The 20,615-nt window shown below is 30.9% G+C and overlaps 2 protein-coding genes across 2 annotated transcripts; one reads left to right on the top strand and one right to left on the bottom strand.

The window, feature by feature from the left end:
* The first annotated feature begins 1,237 nt into the window (after nt 1-1,237).
* Nucleotides 1,238-8,884, top strand: LOC134252885 (BTB/POZ domain-containing protein KCTD9-like). Its single transcript, XM_062735428.1, has 12 exons — nt 1,238-1,382; nt 1,551-1,678; nt 1,978-2,021; nt 2,504-2,678; nt 2,843-2,904; nt 3,275-3,400; nt 4,210-4,277; nt 4,525-4,620; nt 5,185-5,334; nt 6,483-6,588; nt 6,944-7,077; nt 8,520-8,884. The coding sequence occupies exons 1-12, from the start codon at nt 1,335-1,337 to the stop codon at nt 8,634-8,636; spliced, it is 1,254 nt and encodes a 417-aa protein (XP_062591412.1). The 5' UTR covers nt 1,238-1,334; the 3' UTR covers nt 8,637-8,884.
* Nucleotides 8,885-8,911: 27 nt separating this feature from the next.
* On the bottom strand, nt 8,912-18,007 carry LOC134252884 (uncharacterized). Its single transcript, XM_062735427.1, has 7 exons — nt 17,617-18,007; nt 15,740-15,906; nt 14,652-14,781; nt 13,907-14,156; nt 13,277-13,422; nt 10,161-10,263; nt 8,912-9,501 (listed from the first exon to the last, which is right to left on the bottom strand). Exons 1-7 carry the CDS (start codon nt 17,782-17,784, stop codon nt 9,143-9,145), a joined length of 1,323 nt encoding a protein of 440 aa, XP_062591411.1. The 5' UTR covers nt 17,785-18,007; the 3' UTR covers nt 8,912-9,142.
* Nucleotides 18,008-20,615: the final 2,608 nt, after the last annotated feature.

The raw sequence follows: 20,615 nt of genomic DNA, 5'->3' as shown, positions 1-20,615 counted from the left end.
ATGCGACGTGTCTGTGGAAAGAAAGGGGGGGGCTAAACCTACGAAGCTATTTTCAATGTCTACACTATATATTTGAAAAAAAAAAGTGGAAGGGGGGGCTAAGCCCCCCTAGCCACCCCCCCCCCGGTTCCGACGCCTATGTTGTATCTCTAATTTTTAGTGTTTATAATACATGTAGTTCTGCTCAATACTCATATGTAAGATTTTCTGGTTAATAAAAGTCCTGCATACTCATTCATTTTTGTCGGTTCGCCAGCTACATTTATTGAATATTTACTTTATTTCCTTGAAAACGGAGTTAAAGAAATGGGTAGACTAAGTTACCGGGACTGAGGGGCTTCACCATATACATGTAGTCAGAGGAGTGGCTATATACTAAGAACACCCCCCCCCAAAAAAAGGTCACTGGAAGACATTGTGAACTTCGAAATTAGTATACCATACATAATTATAGCTTATACAGAGTCGTGAAATATAGGTATGTAAATTAGTTCCCGTTATTAAAAAAAAGTTAATTTTAATACAAAATATATTTAATTTCGAAAAAACTTCAGCATATGAGAGTTTACTGAATGTCTCTAGTCGCTAGTTCCCTTTTTCTTCTAAATACTTTTCAATTAAAGATATAGTTCAATTGAATTATAGCTATCTTTAATTCATTTGAAGATGAGTACAATTCATTTGAAGATAGGTACAATTGAAACAAATCCACAAAGAATTTGTAGATATGTACACGTTTAACAATATTCAGTTATACCTACATGTTAGTATAGGTTCAATTAGTTTTGTATTCATAAAAATTAAAGCTCCCTCAAACAGCGGGGAAAAAAATCCTTAAAAATTCATTCCTTTTTTACACAAGAAATCACTACAGCACTCATGATAATACTTTAATTTTTTTTAAAAATAAAATTATGTAAACAAACTGCCAAAATTCTGTTTTCGGTTACTTTATACTGATTAGAAATGAGCAAGAATGAAATGATAGGCCTATTATATACTAGGCCTATAATATACTGAAAATATAAAATCAGAACTCATAATATTTCGCCTTTTTTCCTAGGAAAACCCTTTCATTTATTCAATCAATTGTCCTATATCGACATTGAGGAGGACAAGGGTCAACCTTCTAACTTTGCGCACCAAGCATAAAGCTGTGCATAGAGCCTCCCCTGAAGCTACGAATATTATAGGAACGACTTCTCTATTTCTTTTTTACGATACATAAGCGACAAAAGCCAAAAATAGAATAATTTGCTTTGATCTATTTTTGTCGTTGTTGATGTAATTTTTAAAATGCATCCTATAAGTTCATTTTTGCAGTCAAAGCCATCATGAAGAGAATTACAGTATTTCAGAATGGCATACCAGCAGATGGGAAGGTAAGGCAAGCTGAGAACGAGACCATCTGTAAAAAATATGCTTCAGAAATTCTGGAGATTGATTATTGACAGCTGATTGAGATTTGACATTATCTGATTATGTTTTGAAAGCAATTTAAAATTGATATAATTTAACAAAATTCGAATTTGATTTTTTTATTCTGACAGTTGCTGCTTGTGCCACCAACTCAAACATTTAAAGAACTTTTAGAAGACTGTGGTCAGAAATTTGATTGTGATTGTAAAATATTGTACACAGCACAGGGGGCAGTGCTAGACGACATCGCTTTTGTCAGGTAATTTTGTGGGATGTTTTTGTTATAATTTAAACAAAGAACACAAGGATTGAAAAATGTGTGTAATAAGTTAAATATATTTTTGGATATTCTTTACAACATGTCAAATATTGAGATCATTTTTAACACAGGGACTTGAGACAATCCTAGCAAAATCGGGTATACAGTCTCAAGTCCTTGATCATAAATCAACAAAATGATAATTACTTTAAGAATTAACTATAGACAAACATTACTAGAGAATATACCTGTTTTGCTTTTGAAAATTGCTTTTATCAATTAATTTTTTTTTTCACTAGAGATGATGATGTGTATTATGTCTCAGATGGAAAACCTTTTATTAGTAAGTGTTTTTTTTTCTTACATTCATCTTTATGTACAAAGATACTTAAAACATATTTACAAACACTCAAACACAATTATAATCTTACACTAAATATAACCTGTGAACAATGAAAGTATTTTTATCAAGAATGATTCACCTTTTCTTAGCCAAGTGACCAATTTGAATCCCCTCACCTCCCCCTTAGGCAGATTTAGTATGTGTATTTTTGCTGTCTCGTGAATTAATTGAGTTACATGTATCATTCTTAGTGACAAGAGCATGTACAGGTACTTTACAAAAAGAAAAATGAGTTCACCAAGGAAAGAAAAAGTTCTAACCTGTATTTGGTAAGACAATTTCATTGGATGCTTTGAAATCACGAGCTTGGAGGCATAAATAATTCAGTTAAGGGGAAATTAGGAGATACAAAAAAGACACTTGGCTAGCAAAGATGAGAATGAATAATCTAAAGCTAACTTTTTATTTCATGTCTTCACCAGGTCCGTCCAAGTCAGGAGTTGTGTTTCGTCCACGGTCATTTTCCTCCATTAGCCCTAGAAATGATTGTAAGCGACACTCGCGTCTCACTAATGATGGGACAACAAATAAGTGTACGTGTAGCAGCTCAGAATGGGTGACTCTTAATGTGGGTGGCAGAATGTTTACCACAACAAGGTAATCCAAAATACGTCAAGTTTACAAAAAATTTCAAACTAACCATGCCTACCTATATAAAAATAGTCCATTCTAGTCTGTTCATTAATTTTTTAGATTTTATTACTTTTTTTGCCAGTACATGTATTTTCAGGAACATATTAATGATTCTCTTTTTATAACAGGAGCACTCTCACACAACAAGAACCAGAAAGTATGCTGGCTAGGATGTTTTGTGATGAAGACCGTGAGTCAAATTTTAATTTTTAAACTTTAAAAATTAATTTAATACATTCTTAAAAGAGATAAACCTTTTCTTCTTCTTATTTTGAAACATTTGTCAATATCCAAAGATTTGCTTTTGTACACAACATGAATATTGATTATACATGTATTAATTCACAGATTGAGAAAAAATAAGTTAAAACTCACTCAAGATTGATTAAAAGCGATTGTTTAAAACCTGAATTTTGGGATACTCTTTACTACATACCGGTATTAACGATTAAAAACATTTTCCAAGTAGCAGTTGCTTCTTTGATAGAGAAGTTATTATATCATTTTAAAGTATTTATCAAAACAGAAAATCTCTCCTTTATTTTTTTACCTTTATATAGAATGGTACAGCAGTGTGGATGTTACTGGAGCATATTTAATTGACAGAAGTCCCCGATATTTTGAACCAATCCTAAACTACCTCCGGCATGGCCAACTTATCCTTGATAAGGACATCAATCCAGAAGGTATCACGAATGGGGAAATTGATGAAGATACTTTATTACGATTTTTAAATTTTTAAGAAAAAAAAAGAGATTTGCTTTAATTTTATTCATTGTCAAAATATGAGTTTATTAAGACGGGCAAATTTTAAAGTATACAGTGTGACATAAAGACATCATTGTGTTACTGAGTCCATATCCCACAAAAAATAATTCATCATGAATACTCTGAAAAATCTACAAAAGAACTTTATTCGGTAATAACCAATATTTGCCCCCCAAATCAAACTTTGATGGAGATATATTTAATTAAGTTCTTAAACAGGGGAGTATATGCTGACTTCAAAGCACTGAATATTTTCATAAGTAATGACGCCATATGTACGTAATGATGTCACAAACATGACGTAAATTTCAGTTTTTTATGAATTATACAGAAAAATGTACATATTTCGTCGATATTTTGAGTAAAAGTCACCGAGCGCATGTGTGTTCAGGATCAATATTTTGATATAATGTGTAGAATGATAATATCAATGAAATATGTCAATATTGTTCCTGAACAGAGTTGCGCTCTATAAATTTTAAAGCTAAAATTGTTAAAATTTTGTCCATTTTGTCCTCTTTCTGAAAAAGGATATAAAATTGGAGTAGTTTGTGACGTCAGAAAAACAAATATTGTGAATACACTGCTTTGACACTATAATATTTTCTATTAATTTATATTTCTCATACAATTTATTGAATTCAGCACATTTCAGGAAGGTTTCAAAATTTGACTTTTGTGGGGGCAAATATATGCAATATACCGCATATAGTTCTTTTCTTTTAAGGTGTCCTAGAAGAAGCAAAGTTTTTTGGTCTGACTTCTTTGATGGAAAATTTGGAAGATGTGATAGAGGTATAGTGTTAAAATGAAAAATATAAAATCCTTATGGACTGAAGGACATTAAGTTTAATGTATTTTTGTTTCTAACTTTCTACATATGTTTCTAGGAAGGATAATATCATATGAGGTTTATACTCTTGAGTATAAACTGTGATATCATTTCTTTGGAGGTGGGGGTTACATGGTAATACTAAAAAAAAATTTGTCACATGTTATCACTGCAGACTTGCACCATATTTATATTTTGTAATTATATCAGAAAAACCAAGTCCCAGATGATAGCACCCCCATCACAAGGAGAGAATTTGTTCTGCGACTGTTATCTACCCCCACCAATAAGGAGCTCCGATGTCAGGTAAACTTCTCCATTCAATTCATATATACCAATAAGGAGCTCTGATGTCAGGTAAACTTCTCCATTCAATTCATATATACCAATAAGGAGCTCCGATTTCAGGTAAACTTCTCCATTCAATTCATTACACGAGATTCAGTAGACCATTATGTTTTTGTAAAAAGTTCACAAACAAACCTAAGAAGTGATTTTTTTTTTCACAGAGATAAATTTTGACATTTACAGTATAATTGAATGATTTCTTATGTCAAGATGATTTTATATTATATCAATATAATATTAATTTTAACCTTCTGGACACAGAAATATACTGTAGCTGAAAGTCATGGGTCATTTTTAAACCAATGAAAGTGTAATGTTTTGATCAAAGGGGGAAAATGTATAACTTGATAATTTTTTTCATATAAAGTATAATTTAAAGACGTGTACACATTTGTTAGAATATAGAATATTGAAGTAATTTTTTTAAAATTGAAAATCAATTGTCTAAATTTCTGATGATAAAACATAGTAGGCTATAAAATTGAATAGAAAAAAAAACACTATATTTTTTTCTTAATTCAGGGTATGAATTTTACAAATGCAAACCTTTCCAAACTGGACTTGAGGTATATCAACTTTAAGTATGCTGTTCTCAAGAATGCCAATCTGAGTGGAGCAAACTTATCATACTGTAACTTTGAGAGGGCTGATTTGTGTCATGCCGTTCTTGATGTAAGTACATGTAATACATGTATCTGTTTTAAACTACTCTTCAACTTCTATGTATGAACAATGTTAGATTCATGTGCTACCTTGTTCTTTCTGCCAAAATATCGCTACTAGGCTTGAATATCCTCTAGGATAAAACACTTTTATCATACAATACCTGTATTTTGGAAATGATGAAACATATTTAATGAAACTGAAATCTATCAATTTATTTGATAGAAAAAATGTGGTTTTATTGTATCCAATTTAATACATCGTATCTTTAAAATAAATTAATTTGTTTCTTTAAGCTGTCTGATAAAAAATCAGAAACAGATTAAGATAACTAAAAAGATGAATTAATATAATAAAAAATGATTTAAAATGCGCAATTAGCGTTGATTGAAAGTTTAATAAGTTTGACATAAAACACACTGTATGTCATGCTGTTGCCACGGTAACTGTCCACAATAAGCTACACTAAGAACAGAAAGTGGCTGGTTTTATTTATAGCAATTAAACACTTGATTCAATAAGGAAATACCGTATAAGCAGAATTTTTAGTGAGGATTTAATTTTGGCATTATTAGCGAGAACAGTAAGATCGCTAAAATTAAATATTGCTAAATATTTACTTCATTTTATATGTAATAGCTTCTTTATTGAGCATTTATCGCTAAAATTACTTCTTGCTAAAAATAAAATACCAGTTTTTTAGGACAATCACGAAATTTGCGTCTCGCTAAAATTTCCACTTACGCAGTATTTGTGAAAAAATTAATAAATTACTGAAAATTGTAAATTGAAAGAAATTAGCAACCATTTATTTTTACTCAATTCAATTTTATGAAAAAATATCAAATTGAGGATTTCAATGTAAATATGAATATTGACTCTAGTAATAAATGAAGCAGTATTTTACTGGTAATTTTTTTTACCAGTAAATAAAGGGGAAGTGGTTTCCAACCCTTATTGCAACTCTTTATTGTTGCTGTTTTGTTATTTTCTTTAATAGTAAATAAAAAAACCTTTGTATGTACATGTATGTACAGTATACTTGTAAGTGTGACACATTATGGTTTTACATGTATATGAAATTAAGTGAAAAACTTTATAAATTTTCTTTGATAGAATAAAATAATACTTAGCTTATTTTGTTTGTATTTTAACAGTCTGCTAATTTGCTGGGAGTGAAAATGCTGTGTGCAAATATGGAAGGCACTTCATTAAAGGGATGCAACTTTGAGGATCCTGCAGGAAGTCGAGCTAACATGGAGGGTAAATTATTTACCTGTTTTAGCCCAAAAATGATTGGCAACAATTAATTTTTTTTTATTACGCTTTTTAGTCAGGTTATAAAATATTACATGGTACAAATGTACTTACTTTTGAAGAATACTACTGTAGATCACTAAATTTTGGTGACACTTTTATTTCACAAGACATTCATTGACTCTTTATTAGCGAAACAAAATTTTCATTAATTTAGATTATTGCCCTATGTAATCTTTGGAGATACATGTACTAATATACAAGAGAATGAAATTTTCATGAACAGACTGTCTTGCCTAATTACACAGAAATGAAGTACTCCCAAATAAATTTTTTTAGTGGATGTTACTTTTTTGAGCAGGTGCCCTTATGAAAAGTGTGAATTTGGAGGGAAGTCACATGGCAGGTGTGAATCTGCGAGTGGCAACATTAAAGAATGCCAACTTACAGAACTGTGATCTCAGGGGAGCAGTTTTAGCAGGGGCAGATCTAGAGGTATGGATGTATGTATACATATATAAGTAAAATTACAGAACGTGATCTCAGGGTAGCAGTATTAGCTGGGGCGGATCTAGAGGAAAGGATGTATGTACATATACAAGTAAACTTACAGAACGTGATCTCAGGGAAGCAGTATTAGCGGGGGCGAATCTAGAGGTACGTATGTATGTATACAAAGGAGCCTCATTTATCTGAATGCTTTGGTTCCCAGTTAATTTGTCTGGATATGTGAAGCGTCTGGATACCTGAATCACCAGTTAAACAAGACAAAATAAGATTAAAAAATTCCGTTCCGATGAAAAATCGTCCGGATACTGAAGCATCCGGATATCTGGCGTCCGGATATCTGAGGGTCCACTGTATATACAAGTAAACTTACAGAATGTGATCTCAGGGGAGCAGTATTATCTGGGGTCAATCTAGAGGTATGGATATATGTATATATACAAGTAAACTTACAGAACTGTGATCTCAGGGGAGCAATATTAGCTGGGGTGGATCTAGAGGTACGGATGTATGTTCATATATAAGTAAACTTACAGAACGTGATCTCGGGAGCAGTATTAGCGGGGGCGGATAGGATGTATGTATATATACAAGTAAACTTACAGAACATGATCTCAGGGGAGCAGTATTAGCGGGGACGGATCTAGAGGTACACATAGAAATAAGTGATTGTTTCTGGAACTATAGAGTGAAAATGTGTGATATCACCAGAGTATTAGAGTTGATACACTCTTGACTGTCAGTTATTAGGGGTTTTCACTGTCTTACTGTGAGGTTTAAAATGTGTATAATTGTGTAACTATTTTGGTTTTAATTTCCTTTAAATGTTTTAAAATAAACAGTATTACATATGTACTTTTAAGTCTCTGTGGTACATTTAACAGTCTATTTTGAACACAACAAATTGGACAATGAGAAGTTTATATCTCAGAATTAATAGTTGATAATTGTAGAAAGACTGGTTTTTATTAAAGTTCAGATTTTTGATATAACTCAGTTGGTAGAAACATTTGATCAGTGACTCTTTTGATAAAGAAATGGTATAAACAGAGATTTACATGAATGAGAGCTGGACTCTCTATATTGATGAAGATGGAGAAAAAGTTTTAACTATTGAAAGAAAAAAGTTTTTTGAATATCAAATATGTGGATTTTTTAAAATCGTCTCCGAAACTTTAACTTGGGGGAATAAGACTTTTTAAACTTCTTAATGTGAATTATGTATGAATAAGACATAGACAAGTGGAAAAAAATTTAACAACTAGGTAATTAAGTTAATAGATAAGACCACAGAGAATAATGGATTGATTTTGTGAAAGAAATGGTTAAAAGTATACTGTATGTTCAAGTATCATTGTAAATTCATTCATTCCTTGTATTACATTTTAAAACCTGTACTGTTAGTTTATTATTTAACTTAATTTTTACAGAACTGTGATATGTCTGGTTGTGACCTACAAGAGGCAAACCTGAGAGGGGCCAATTTGAAGGGGGCTGCGCTCAAGTTGATGTTAAACCCTCTTCATATGGCCCAGGCTGTGAGGTGAAAGGTCAAACAAAAGGCAGGGGCTAGAATCACAGTTAATTAACAAGGAAAGGGTCCCAGTCATTGATTTAGTCAAAGATTTTTATAAACAGTAAAAATGTTTTTGAATACGAAAAAAAAAGTAAGTGGTGGTTTCATTGCTGTTTAATAATTAATAAAGTGAGTTTAAGAACTTGTTTTGTGTGAAAGTATATGTTGACCATATTTTGATCTCAAAAAATTATTAAAAACTGATTATGTAGTTGTTATGTATTTTCTATGAAAAAAAGAATGTTTATAAAGAATGTGTTAATTCATAATTACTTTGTAGAAATTTATGAATGAAAGTAAATTTATTTATTGATTTGTTTAATGTTTGTGTTATAGGATGAATGTTAAAACATAATATTGGAGCATTTAATAAACAATTTGATCTTTCTTACTTGTTACTTTGATTCCATGTAATTGTAATGTAAAAAGACACAGTCATGGTATTCAGAGGCAAATTAGAAAAAAGAATATGAAGTCTTAGATATCTCTCGTCAAAGATGTAATTGATATGCATGCATCTATTTCATCCCCATTTCCAGACTCTATTGATAATTCAGTTTTTACATCCTCTTCACTTTTCAATTTGAACTCATTACATGGCTTTATACCATCCAGATATGGCCCCTGATTGTTTTCCTCTGTTGAACTAAAGCAGCAAAGACCATATTTGTGAGACTTGACATACTTCCTAACTTCAGTTTGATCCAGAGAGGTTTGTGGCTCAAACTGAAATTGAGTCTTTGGATTAATGAATGATCTCTTGGACTTTGATTTTGACATTCCTAATTCTTCCAGTTCAAGACATTGTTTAGCACTGCTGTATTTGATACATTGATCTGAAATACAAAAATCAACAAAAACATTTTTTGTAGCTCAGCTGATTAATGAACAAGTATGTAACTCGTTATTTTTATGTATGTATTAGGGACAGATGATACAAACAAACTGTTGTCATAAAAATAGAAAATAACCTGAGTCATGTTTCAATAAGTAAAATGAACAAGTTTAGCTGCTTTTTTTAATTTCTTAATATTTTGAAAATTTATTATTTGCATTATTTGCAACAAAAATAGGCCAAGAAATATATACCAATCCAGGCATACAATTTTTTGTTTGTATCATATGTCCTTAAGGTCATACGCAATGTAGTTTGAACTTTTCTGTCTTTTTCCATGGAGCTGAAGAGTTCTAATTCTTGGAGGAACTGTGTGTTATATTTTAATTTCAACGTATGGTATTGTACACATAATCAAAAACAATTTTGGATTAATGAAACAATTAGAATATATGTTTATTATTTTTTATATATTTTTCTTTGAAACATTCAAAAATTTTCATCAATTTTTTATCTTTCAAAAACCCCTAGTAATGCATGCTGACTTTTTGTCTATGAACATCTGATGACACTATAATCTTGAATTAAGAATATCTTGAAAAATTATCAGTAGGTAAGGTAAGTTACGTATGTCCTTAATATGTTATTTCAGGAGCATACTTGGGTACAAAAGAAGCTCGAACACTTTGTCCCCTGTCTCACCAATCTCGTAGTAAATGAAAAATCTCTCGTCCGGGTGTTCTATTGAAATGGGCTGTTGAGGCTGAAATAGATTAGATTTCCGTGTTAATTATCTGAGCTAAAATAATTGGATTTTTACGTGTCCATATTATGGGACCTTTACAGTATGGTGTTCATGTCCATCTGTCCATCTGTCTGACTCTAAATGTTTGATACACTATAAATCACAGAATCGTTAAACTTTGTCAGTTTGTGCATCTCTGAGAGATGATGTGTCACTAAAATGTAGGTCCAAAATCTCAAATTAAATAGAACAATGTAATATTGTTGCTATAGAAATGTTCATTTTTATTGCTGTGTTCGTCCGTCATCATATGGTATGCTAAAACTTGTTATAACAAATTGAATTCGTTTCAACGAATTCTTTAATTTGTTATAACGAATTAAATTAGTTAAAACAAATTTAACAAATTGTACGGAAGCCCATTTAGGACCTATCAAGAAATATTTTTGTTATAACGAATTCTAAAAATCGTTATAACGAATTCAAAAATATTTTTTGATAGGTCCTAAATGGGCTTCCGTAATTTTATTTGTTATAGCAAAAAATTGAAGCGTATTGTAAGGCGATGTCAATCTCCTACGGAAGCCCATTTAGGACTTATCAAAAAATGTTTTTGAATTCGTTATAACGAATTTAATCTGTTATTACAGATTTGTTGAATTAGTTATAACCAATACAAGAATTTGGTTATAACGAATTCAACAAATCTAATAACAGATTAAATTCGTTATAACGAATTCAATAAATCTGTAATAACACATTAAATTAGTTATAACGAATTCAATAAATCTGTAATAACAAATTAAATTCGTTATAACGAATTCAATGAATCTGTTAAAACAAATTAAATTCATTATAACGAATTCAATAAATCTGTTTTAACAAATTAAAAATTCGTTATAACGAATTCTAAAAATCTGTTATATCAAATTAAATTCGTCATAACGAATTCTGAAAATCGTTATAACGAATTCAAAAATATTTTTTGATAGGTGCTAAATGGGCTTCCGTAAATTCGTTATAATGAATTTAATTTGTTATAACAGATTTTTTGAATTCGTTACAACGAATTTAATTTGTTGTTACAGATTTATTGAATTCGTTATAACGAATTTAATCTGTTATTACAGATTTGTTGAATTCGTAATAACCAATTCAAGAATTTTCTAAAAATCGTTATAACGAATTCAAAAATATTTTTTCATAGGTCCTCAATGGGCTTCCGTAAGCCCATTTAGGACCTTTAAAAATATTTTTGAAATTTGATATAACGAATTTTTTGAATTTGGTTTAACGAATTTCATTCATTATAAAAATTTCTTTGAATTTGTTATAACGATTTTAAACTGTTATAACAAATTTGTTGAATTTATTATAACGAATTCTTTAATTTGTTATAACGAATTAAATTCGTTAAAACGAATTCAAAAATTTGTTTTAACAAATTAAATTCGTTAAAACAAATTCTTAAGTTTGTTATAACAAATTAAATTCGTTTAAACAAATTCCAAAGTTTGTTATAACGAATTAAATTCGTTTAATCAAATTCAATAATCAGCGCCTATAGAAAAATGTATATGAATTCGACATAACGATTTGTCGAATTCGTTTTAACCAATTTAGTTCGTTATAACAAATTATGGAATTCGTTTAAACGAATTCAATTCGTTATGACAAGTATTAGAATCTGTTAAAACGAGTTTAATTTGTTTAAACAATATTTTGAATTCGTTACATGTATAACAAAATCAACAAATTTGTTATAACTGTTTACATTCATTATAACGAATTCAAAGATATTGTTATAACGAATTAAATTCGTTATAACAAATTCGACAATTCGTTATATCGGATTCAAAAATATTTTCGATAAGTCCTAAATGGGCTTCCGATCTCTTCGTGATCAATAAATACAGTATATAGAAGGCTTATCATGGTATGGCGGTGTTCTTCAATTAACAGATTAATGCAATCTGATTTATTCAGTACAATTTCAATTATAAAAAGCAAAGAAAAATTGAATGAAATATGAAGATGAACAGTGCTCAAAGGTTATTTAAATAACAAAACTCAGGATCAAAGCAAACACAGACCCCCAAAATGCTGGGATCAAGTGCTATGGAGGGGTAAATATCCCCTGTAAACCGGTTTCACCTGCCATGTGCTCCTTGTGATGATCGGTTAAAAGAAAAAAAAATCCGTAAAAAATTTAGTATGTAAATAATGACCCAACACTTTGTATAAAAATGTCAGTTTGCATTTAACCTGATGACTCCAAACGAGAATGTCATCAACTTGTGTTGGTATTTGTCGCGCAAAAAAATGATTGGACTTAGAGCATGCCAATCGAATTATCGGAGACATGAACCCCAAAGGGAGGTCATAGATTTATATTGCTCTATACATAATGGCACTACTAAAAAGTCAATATCCCCCCCCCCCCAAGTTTTGTTGCTAGGTGACCATAAACGTCTTTTTTCTAGAGAAATACCTACATGTAACAATGAAACAGAAATGTCAGCATCTGTGATGTCTTTTATTTAAAGTTTGCTGGCATATATGAATGGAACTCAATTTGGCATATGGATCTTAGTAACTACTGTTAATTAATAATGCGTCGTCAATGAAACATATGGAGATAATGAACAGTATTCAAGATCAATAGTTAAATTTTAATGTCGAGTTGAAGGCCACAGCAAGTTTTTTCTCATGTTTTTGAATACTAATAGTAATTTCTGCCTACATAACATGTTTTACAGGTGGAGACAGATTATTTTGAAATAACACGTACATGGGATTGAAAAAGGCATCTTCAAATATTTCTCTAACAAAGATTTTACATTCCCTCGATGTTTTTTTATGAACTTAGAATCTGAAGGTTATGGTGTACTGAGTACATGTATGTTTAATATTCCCGAAGATTATCTTAGAGACACCAATTGAAGTCTTAGAGTGACGCGTTTTTATGCAGACCATCATATATTAAGGTATATCGAGCTGAAAAATAAAAGTAATGCAAAATTAATGTTACCCTTAAAATAAGCTCTTTGGTGTCGAAGTCCCCTACAACGTCATAAGCTTGATCGTCTGCTTGACAACTTATGGTGCACACTTCTCGTGTAACTGTTTGTTTAGACCACAGCACTGTACAGGAGTAAAACTGGAAGTTGAACAAGTCTACAATGAAAATGAATTTGGACCTGTAAGTAAACAAATGAGCTCCGTGCATTTAATTGTTCTTTCTGTATTCATGTTAAAATTGATAGGAAATGTTAATTATGAAAATACTTCAGTTGATTTGATATACTTTTATATTTAAAGAGCAAATTTTTAAAAAGAAAATTTATTACTGAAGATAAACTGTTTTATAACGAATTTTAGCTATCCTTTTTTTCACTTTAGAGCAGGTTTAATCAACGTCATTTTCATGCATAATGCAACATGTTTCAAATTTGCAATTTTTCTGAATATTCAGTGTAAAGGAGGGTTGTTATTAAACGAATGATCCATTAAAAGTTCCAATTCTTGTAACAATGAATTGTATAACATATATAAAAAATGATTCAAAAACGATTTTTTGAAAAGTGGCCTAAAGTTAGGTGACAAAACAATGTTGTCCTCTGCCCTTTAGAATCATGGTTGCAGTAGAAGGGAAACTTACAAAACCTAAAGTCGTCCTTGTTTATCGTTGCACCTATCAAGGTCCCTGTGTCTGGTTGAAATCGCACAAAAGTGCCTGTTTTGGCTTCCACTTTAATTAATTTCTTAACGGCTGATCTTTGCTTTTTTAATTTACCATGCTCTCTGGTTGGCTGAGAAGAAATTGTCGATATTGAAACTTGTTTCTTTGTCTCAAAGCTAAACTGTACGCAAATCTCTGATATATCCTGTCCACTCCAGCGCCATAAAGTCTAAAGTGAATGATTTTTTAAATAAGAAAGAAGACTAATAATTTAAAAAAATATATTTATAAACAAATAAAAATCATAAGTTTTATCTATTTATCCTTCACAAGTCCTTACAGTTATGGGTGATTTATATTTAATTCAAATAAAATCTTTCAGACTTTCTCTTTTATGAAAAAAATATTGATAATGATTAATTCTTAAACCAAAATCAGGCTAAGTTGATGTGATGAGACTTAACAATTTAGTTTAAAGCATTTGGTAATTTCTTCGTTGTAATGATTTCAATTACCCTTAGTAAGTATACATCCTATTGTTTAATCATATTTAGAATCGCAGGATTTATGCCACTTGCTAGGCAGGTCTTTTTTGAATACAAAATTAGACTTCTCTGCTTTTTCAAAACAAAGAGTTGTTGGTTAATGTGACCGCTCAACAGGGGATGCTTACTCTTCCACGACACCTGATCCCACATCTGGTGTAAAAGAAAGTATACACTACCATTGATGTCCTCTTCCTAAATTTGAAACACTTCGAGCTGGTCAGCTCCGTTTGAAGGATATCTCTGAATTCGACAGGATCAATGTTCTTAACATCGTTGCTGTTTACTCGAATGATTCTATCATACTTTCTGAAATTTAAAAAAAAAAATATAAAGTGTTGGAAAACAAATAAGTGCAACATGCATGGTGATGAAATAATGGAAATAATTAACATTATATGATTGAATAATTTCCATCTCTCTGATTGGCTGAGATCCAACTATGTTAGAAAATACATGTATGTTGTATTGACCTGCACGTGACGTTCCAGGTCAATACAAGGATTTACTCCCTCTACATTGATCTAAAAACAGATTGGGAAATTCCAAATTGATACAAATTTTGGAAAGCTATTTAAACGACTATGATTTTTTTTTCATGTGAACAAAACATAAGCGAATTTATATATTATATTTTAGGGTGAGAGTGGTAAGAGGGGATGTAGGGACCCCCCTCCAACACTTTTACTGAACAACATTTTTTTTTTTTACTTTTTGGCAGTTAGTGTCCTCTGATAATACTCCTAATCCTTTCAAAATCTATCCTATAAAAAAGACTAACATTATATATTTTATCATGGCAACTAAAATTGATAAAAAAAAAACAAACAAAAAAAAACATTTCAAATTGATACGACTGGTAAGGTTTATTCACATGTTAACTCTCCTTCTCTCTTGTATTTGGCTAGGACTTAATAAAATGCAAACAAGTTATAATGAGCTGTATCATTTTATCAGTGAATCATATAATAAAACAATTATTGCTGGTCAATACAATGATTTAGCCATCTTCGAAGTACATATTCGCATTTCATGAAATATGCCTACGTGACAAGTCTGTGTGATTCGCACACCAATAACTCACACAAAACTTAAAAACATTCATTGACTATATTTCCTGCGTTCACTTATAATTGCATGTTTACTAGATTAAATTTTTGTCGTTTTAATTGACGCAGAATTGTTGGCGCACGTGTACTATCTAGGAAATAACTATATAAGTGCTAAAATGGAATCAAAATCAATTTTGATAAGAATTTGCACTCACTCTATATCAATAGTTTCCTCTGTCACATTGCTGACTACATGATAATATTCTCCTCGATGTTTCCGTGGAGTAGGAATGCTTACTATAGTAAGCAAGGTTCTATCAATGGAACACAATTCACAAAATTGAATGGAACTGTCCGCATAATCTCCTTCAGATAATGAACTCTATTAAAAATAAAACCTTCCTTGATTAAGCGAAATTGGGAATACAGGTCCATTTCAGTAATTATAGGAAATGAAAAAAAATGATTATTTTCAATTCATCATTTTTTTTTGTTCGAGTTGACCGCACCTTTTTTTTTAACATACTTTAAAGTATGATTTTTTTTTGAAAACAGACTCCATGATTACCATTATTTTTTTCTTCACTATTCCTGCACATCTTTTTTCAAGAGATGAATTTAAATGAACATATTTTTCCAAAGATTCCGGGGTTTGTAATGAATTTTTGGTTTTACCTAAAATAACGTGTCTAACAGTCAAAGAATTCATTAAAAGGTAAAACGAACTTTTGGACAAGTATGTTCGCTAAAATTTCCAGACATGACATGGACATACATATACACCGACTTTGCTTTTTATTCCTAGCTGTTGTAAAAACACAGACGTACAATTAATTGCATTAATTTATAAAGAGGATACAGGTGACAACGATGAATATTACTATAGCGAATATTGTAGTGTAAATCATTCAGATGGTGTCTTATATGTTTAGAACAGTACGTGTCATCACATGAATCACTGAAGGAAACGTCGGTGACAATAAACTATAAGTGGGGAATTTGTAACTTGATAGAGGAAAACATGTTTATAATACTGTGAAATCACTAATTTTCATTGTGGTTTAATTTTCGTTGTTTTCGAGGTATGGAGAGACCCACGGATTTATGACCATCAAGAAATGTAAAATTTTATATACATTACTACTAAACATTTTCTAACCACGAATTCAAATCCCAACAGACCAATATTTTTCCCACAAACCTCGAAAAAAGGGTGTTGCAGTTCTTTTGTTATGTTTTCTAAATGTGTAGCAGATTAAAAGAAGAATTTTTATGTTGCAGAAACTCATATATTTTTTTTTTCAAATGCATCAATATATAAAGCACAACGAGAAACAATATTTGGAAGCTGCCTATTGACTTCCAATTTGCCATTAAATGATGGAAAAATTAGTATCACGGCAAAATATATCGGATTTTCCGTTTTTTGAATAGGGAATCCCCATTGTTCTGAAAAAGTGCCTCCTTGAAACAAAATAATTTTGATATATACACAAAGAGGCAGGAATTTTCTTCAAAACTGGAATGGATCATTTCTGCATATTTTTTTCTTATTTTTATCCATATGTATTTGGAAGTGCAATGAAATTACATGTATATACTTTTTGAAAGAGATAGAATGTCAAGAAGTTAATTGAGTAATAACTATATATTAGAAATGCAGGATTAAATTGTTTTCCTTGATATGCTGTGACGTAAAACTAATACTTTATTTAGTTTTGTCTTGGAAAATAAAGTTACTGTATTGTGTAAATAATTTATTTTTCACATACTGTAGTTATTGTGCTTTTTTCTTTAAATATAAATCATGAAAAAATTGAAACATCGATTAAAGTTTTTGGCATTGCAGCTGAAGTTTTAAACATGAGTTTAATCTAAAGAAATAAACTCGCTCTTTACAATTGAACCCTCCAGCCCCGCCCCTTTCCCACCTCAGTGGAGCATATTTTTATTCTGATAATGAAATTAAGTTTCAATATTCTCAACAATGAATATTTTTGTACCTGAAAACACTTGTTATATTGCTACGTGCATTGCTTAAACCTCACTACTGCGATCTCAATATGAAGTACATGTAATTTAGCCATCTTACCTTAGAACTGCTAGATGATGTCGACGAGGAAGATGTAGATGAAGATGAGCTCCGTCGTCGTTTGTGAAGAAGCTGCTCAGGAGATTTGAGTTTGTTTTTATTTCTGAAGGTTGTAGAGTATATCTCTTTTATCTCTGGATGTGATTGAAGGGAAATTTTGGACGTCATGATTTGTCGACTGATTAAAATTGAATTGTTGTAAACAATGTATAAATATCTTCCTCAATCACTTGTTTCCGAATCTCATTGTGGAGTCAAGAGCTCGACAGGTCAAAGTTCACAATAACTGCTCGTATTTCAGGTAAAAAACAAGAGACCTCATGTTTGAGCGATCAAACAACAAATCACTTACCATGGAGACTCAGAATGAGATTAGCGCAGTGTCCAAATCCTGTTTTTACCACCTACGAAATATCAGTCGAATTCGTCCATTCATAACAGAAGATGCTTGTAAGACTCTACTTGTCGCTCTAGTAACATCAAGACTTGATTATGGAATGCACTACTCTATGGAATTACAGAGACAAATATATCACGGCTACAGAGAGTACAAAATACGGCAGCAAGGATTGTCACCCGAACTAGGAAGCATGAGCATATCTCCGAAGTTCTGATATCTCTTCACTGGCTTCCAGTTAAATTTAGAACATATTATAAGATCCTTTTATACACTTTCAAAGTACTCCAGGGGACATCACCATCATACCTAAAGGAACTCGTAACAGTCTATCAACCGTCAAGAACTCTACGCTCGTATGACTCCAAACAACTTGTGAAACCTCGTGTTCGCACGGAGACATACGGAACGCGTCGTTTTGACCATGCAGCGGCAACTTTGTGGAATGGTTTACCGGATGCTCTCCGGTTCCAGACGTCACTTTTAGCTTTTAAACGAGATCTTAAGACTCATCTTTTTAAGATAGCATACGACGTGTAATTTTTTATTTTGAACAAGTTATCGAGTTTTATTGTCCTCAGACTATTTATTTTGGGCACAACCTGTATTGTGTGAAATTTTTAATGTGATCTCAATTTGATCTTAGTCTAGCAGCTTATAATTTTAGCTTACTCTTATGTTAGTTACGATCTCTTTGAATGATTTTAGGTTTTATGTTTTTATGATTATTGTGTTGTATTTAACTACTTGTATATCTGAAATAGTGTCTGTTCAGCGCCTTAGAGTAAATTATTTTAAATAGGGCGCTATACAAATGCTATTATTATTATTATTATTATTATTATAAATGGATAAATATAAAAGTTATTCTTTTACATAATTTATATACATGTATATGTAAACATTTATTATACAATTGAAAGATTTGAATATATGTATACCTTGTTTATAATACAATGTACATGTATCTGTCTGATGTGCCATTTGGCATAAGGAAATAAAGAATTGAATTGAATTTTTTTTATTCTTTTACATAATTTGATATTTGGGGGCGATCAATGATAGTCAAAATTAGTAACTTTAATAAACTTTCTGAATAATATTAAAGCTTTAGTGGTAAACAAGGTTAAAGATTTTTCTAAAAAAATCTTTGAAAGTTCCCTTCTTTAATGAATTATTTCAAAAGGTCTCATAGGGGTGTTATCGGTCGATGGGGGATGGATTCTCCTCCTATGCACCTCATCTCATCTCTGGAATTTCCAAGGGGCCCGGTTTAAGTGCCATCTTCATAAATTTGTATTGAATTTTTAGATCGATCACTGTTTTATATCTTCAATCTCTTTTATATTATTACTCTTTTATTCATGAAAATCTATAAAATGCAAGTAAAAGCATTTTTTAAATTGTCAGTTTTTTTTCATGATCATTCTTCCGGAATGTTAATTTCACCAAGCGAAAGGTCACGAGCTTAAAAGACCTAAGATAGAGGCCTTGTGTAATTTAAAATCTATTACACTTCATTTTTAAAATCTTAATTAATTTTACAATTTAATTTCGCAATGAAATGGAAATATACGGAATCACTGTTAAGTTAGTAGAGTATGCCAGGAACATCAACAATAGTTGGAAACATGGGGTATATAATTTATGCAAAATGGGTTTCTATCGTTACGCAAATTATCCCACGTTTCCAACTATTGTTGATGTCCTGGCATACTCTACTAACTAGACAGTGATTCCTTGAATCAAGAAAAAAATGTAGTTTATTTAACGCACTGTGGAAAATTGTATATATATTACAAGAGTATTGATTTGACAAATATTTTTGCATGGAATTAATTTTTAATAGTAAGTAAGTAATTTATTTATTTATAGTGACATGTGTACATAGTTAAATTCGTTTGTTTACAGACTGTATAAAACAACAATCAACACCCGGCCCATCGGCCCTATATGCCACTTTGAACACAAAATTGAAATGCAATATATAAAGAAAATAAAGAGCACAACGTTAAGAGAATAACAAAAAAGTGCATGAAAAATAAACATAATTGTAATAAATATATATATTTTATATGCATTTTGTATGCTAAGATTTACATTAAAAATGATTTTCATTCTGCTTTGTCTTTGATATTTGTTCGAACGTAACAATTCTCTGAGGAAAACTATAGTTTACTAAGTTACAATACATGTAGTTAACGCTCAGTATCAAATTAAAAACTTTAAACCATTAATTCTCCCTAAAAATTCGAATAGACTCATTAGTACAAGTACAATTTAAAAGTTCCTATGCCATATATTTGTACTACTAAGTTAAGATTTTTTTTGTTAAAACCTTCACCAAGCGGGGACCTCTAAATCATCTCTAGAAGATGTCGAGAAAGAAGTAAAGGAAGATGATCCCTGTCGTCGTTTGAGTTCGATATTTCTGAAGGTTTTTCAGTTTATAAATCCATTGAATACATGTAGGTCAAGAGGTGCTCAACATACACATGCCCATAAGTAATGCTTGTACTTTGGGCAAGAGACAAGAAATTATAATGTAAATGCAAGTGTTGAGTTTGAGCCAATTTAGAAGTGTACCTGGATGCTTCATTAT

Source organism: Saccostrea cucullata, unplaced genomic scaffold, assembly GCF_032062105.1.
Source record: "Saccostrea cucullata isolate Sc308-1 unplaced genomic scaffold, CSIRO_AGI_Scuc_v1 ctg142, whole genome shotgun sequence".
NCBI lineage: Eukaryota > Metazoa > Mollusca > Bivalvia > Ostreida > Ostreidae > Saccostrea > Saccostrea cuccullata.
This window is presented reverse-complemented; position numbering and strand designations above follow the sequence as displayed.

What these genes read in the sequence shown, in the direction of transcription:
- LOC134252885 (XM_062735428.1), top strand. Translation starts at nt 1,335, where the DNA reads ATGAAGAGAATTACAGTATTTCAGAATGGCATACCAGCAGATGGGAAG. An exon ending in GCATACCAGCAGATGGGAAG is followed by an intron (nt 1,383 to 1,550) that starts GTAAGGCAAGCT and finishes TTATTCTGACAG; the next exon opens with TTGCTGCTTGTGCCACCAAC. An exon ending in TGTGTCATGCCGTTCTTGAT is followed by an intron (nt 5,335 to 6,482) that starts GTAAGTACATGT and finishes GTATTTTAACAG; the next exon opens with TCTGCTAATTTGCTGGGAGT.
- LOC134252884 (XM_062735427.1), bottom strand. Translation starts at nt 17,784, where the DNA reads ATGACGTCCAAAATTTCCCTTCAATCACATCCAGAGATAAAAGAGATA. An exon ending in TTAGGAAGAGGACATCAATG is followed by an intron (nt 14,157 to 14,651) that starts GTAGTGTATACT and finishes CATTCACTTTAG; the next exon opens with ACTTTATGGCGCTGGAGTGG. An exon ending in CAAGGACGACTTTAGGTTTT is followed by an intron (nt 13,423 to 13,906) that starts GTAAGTTTCCCT and finishes TTTTCATTGTAG; the next exon opens with ACTTGTTCAACTTCCAGTTT.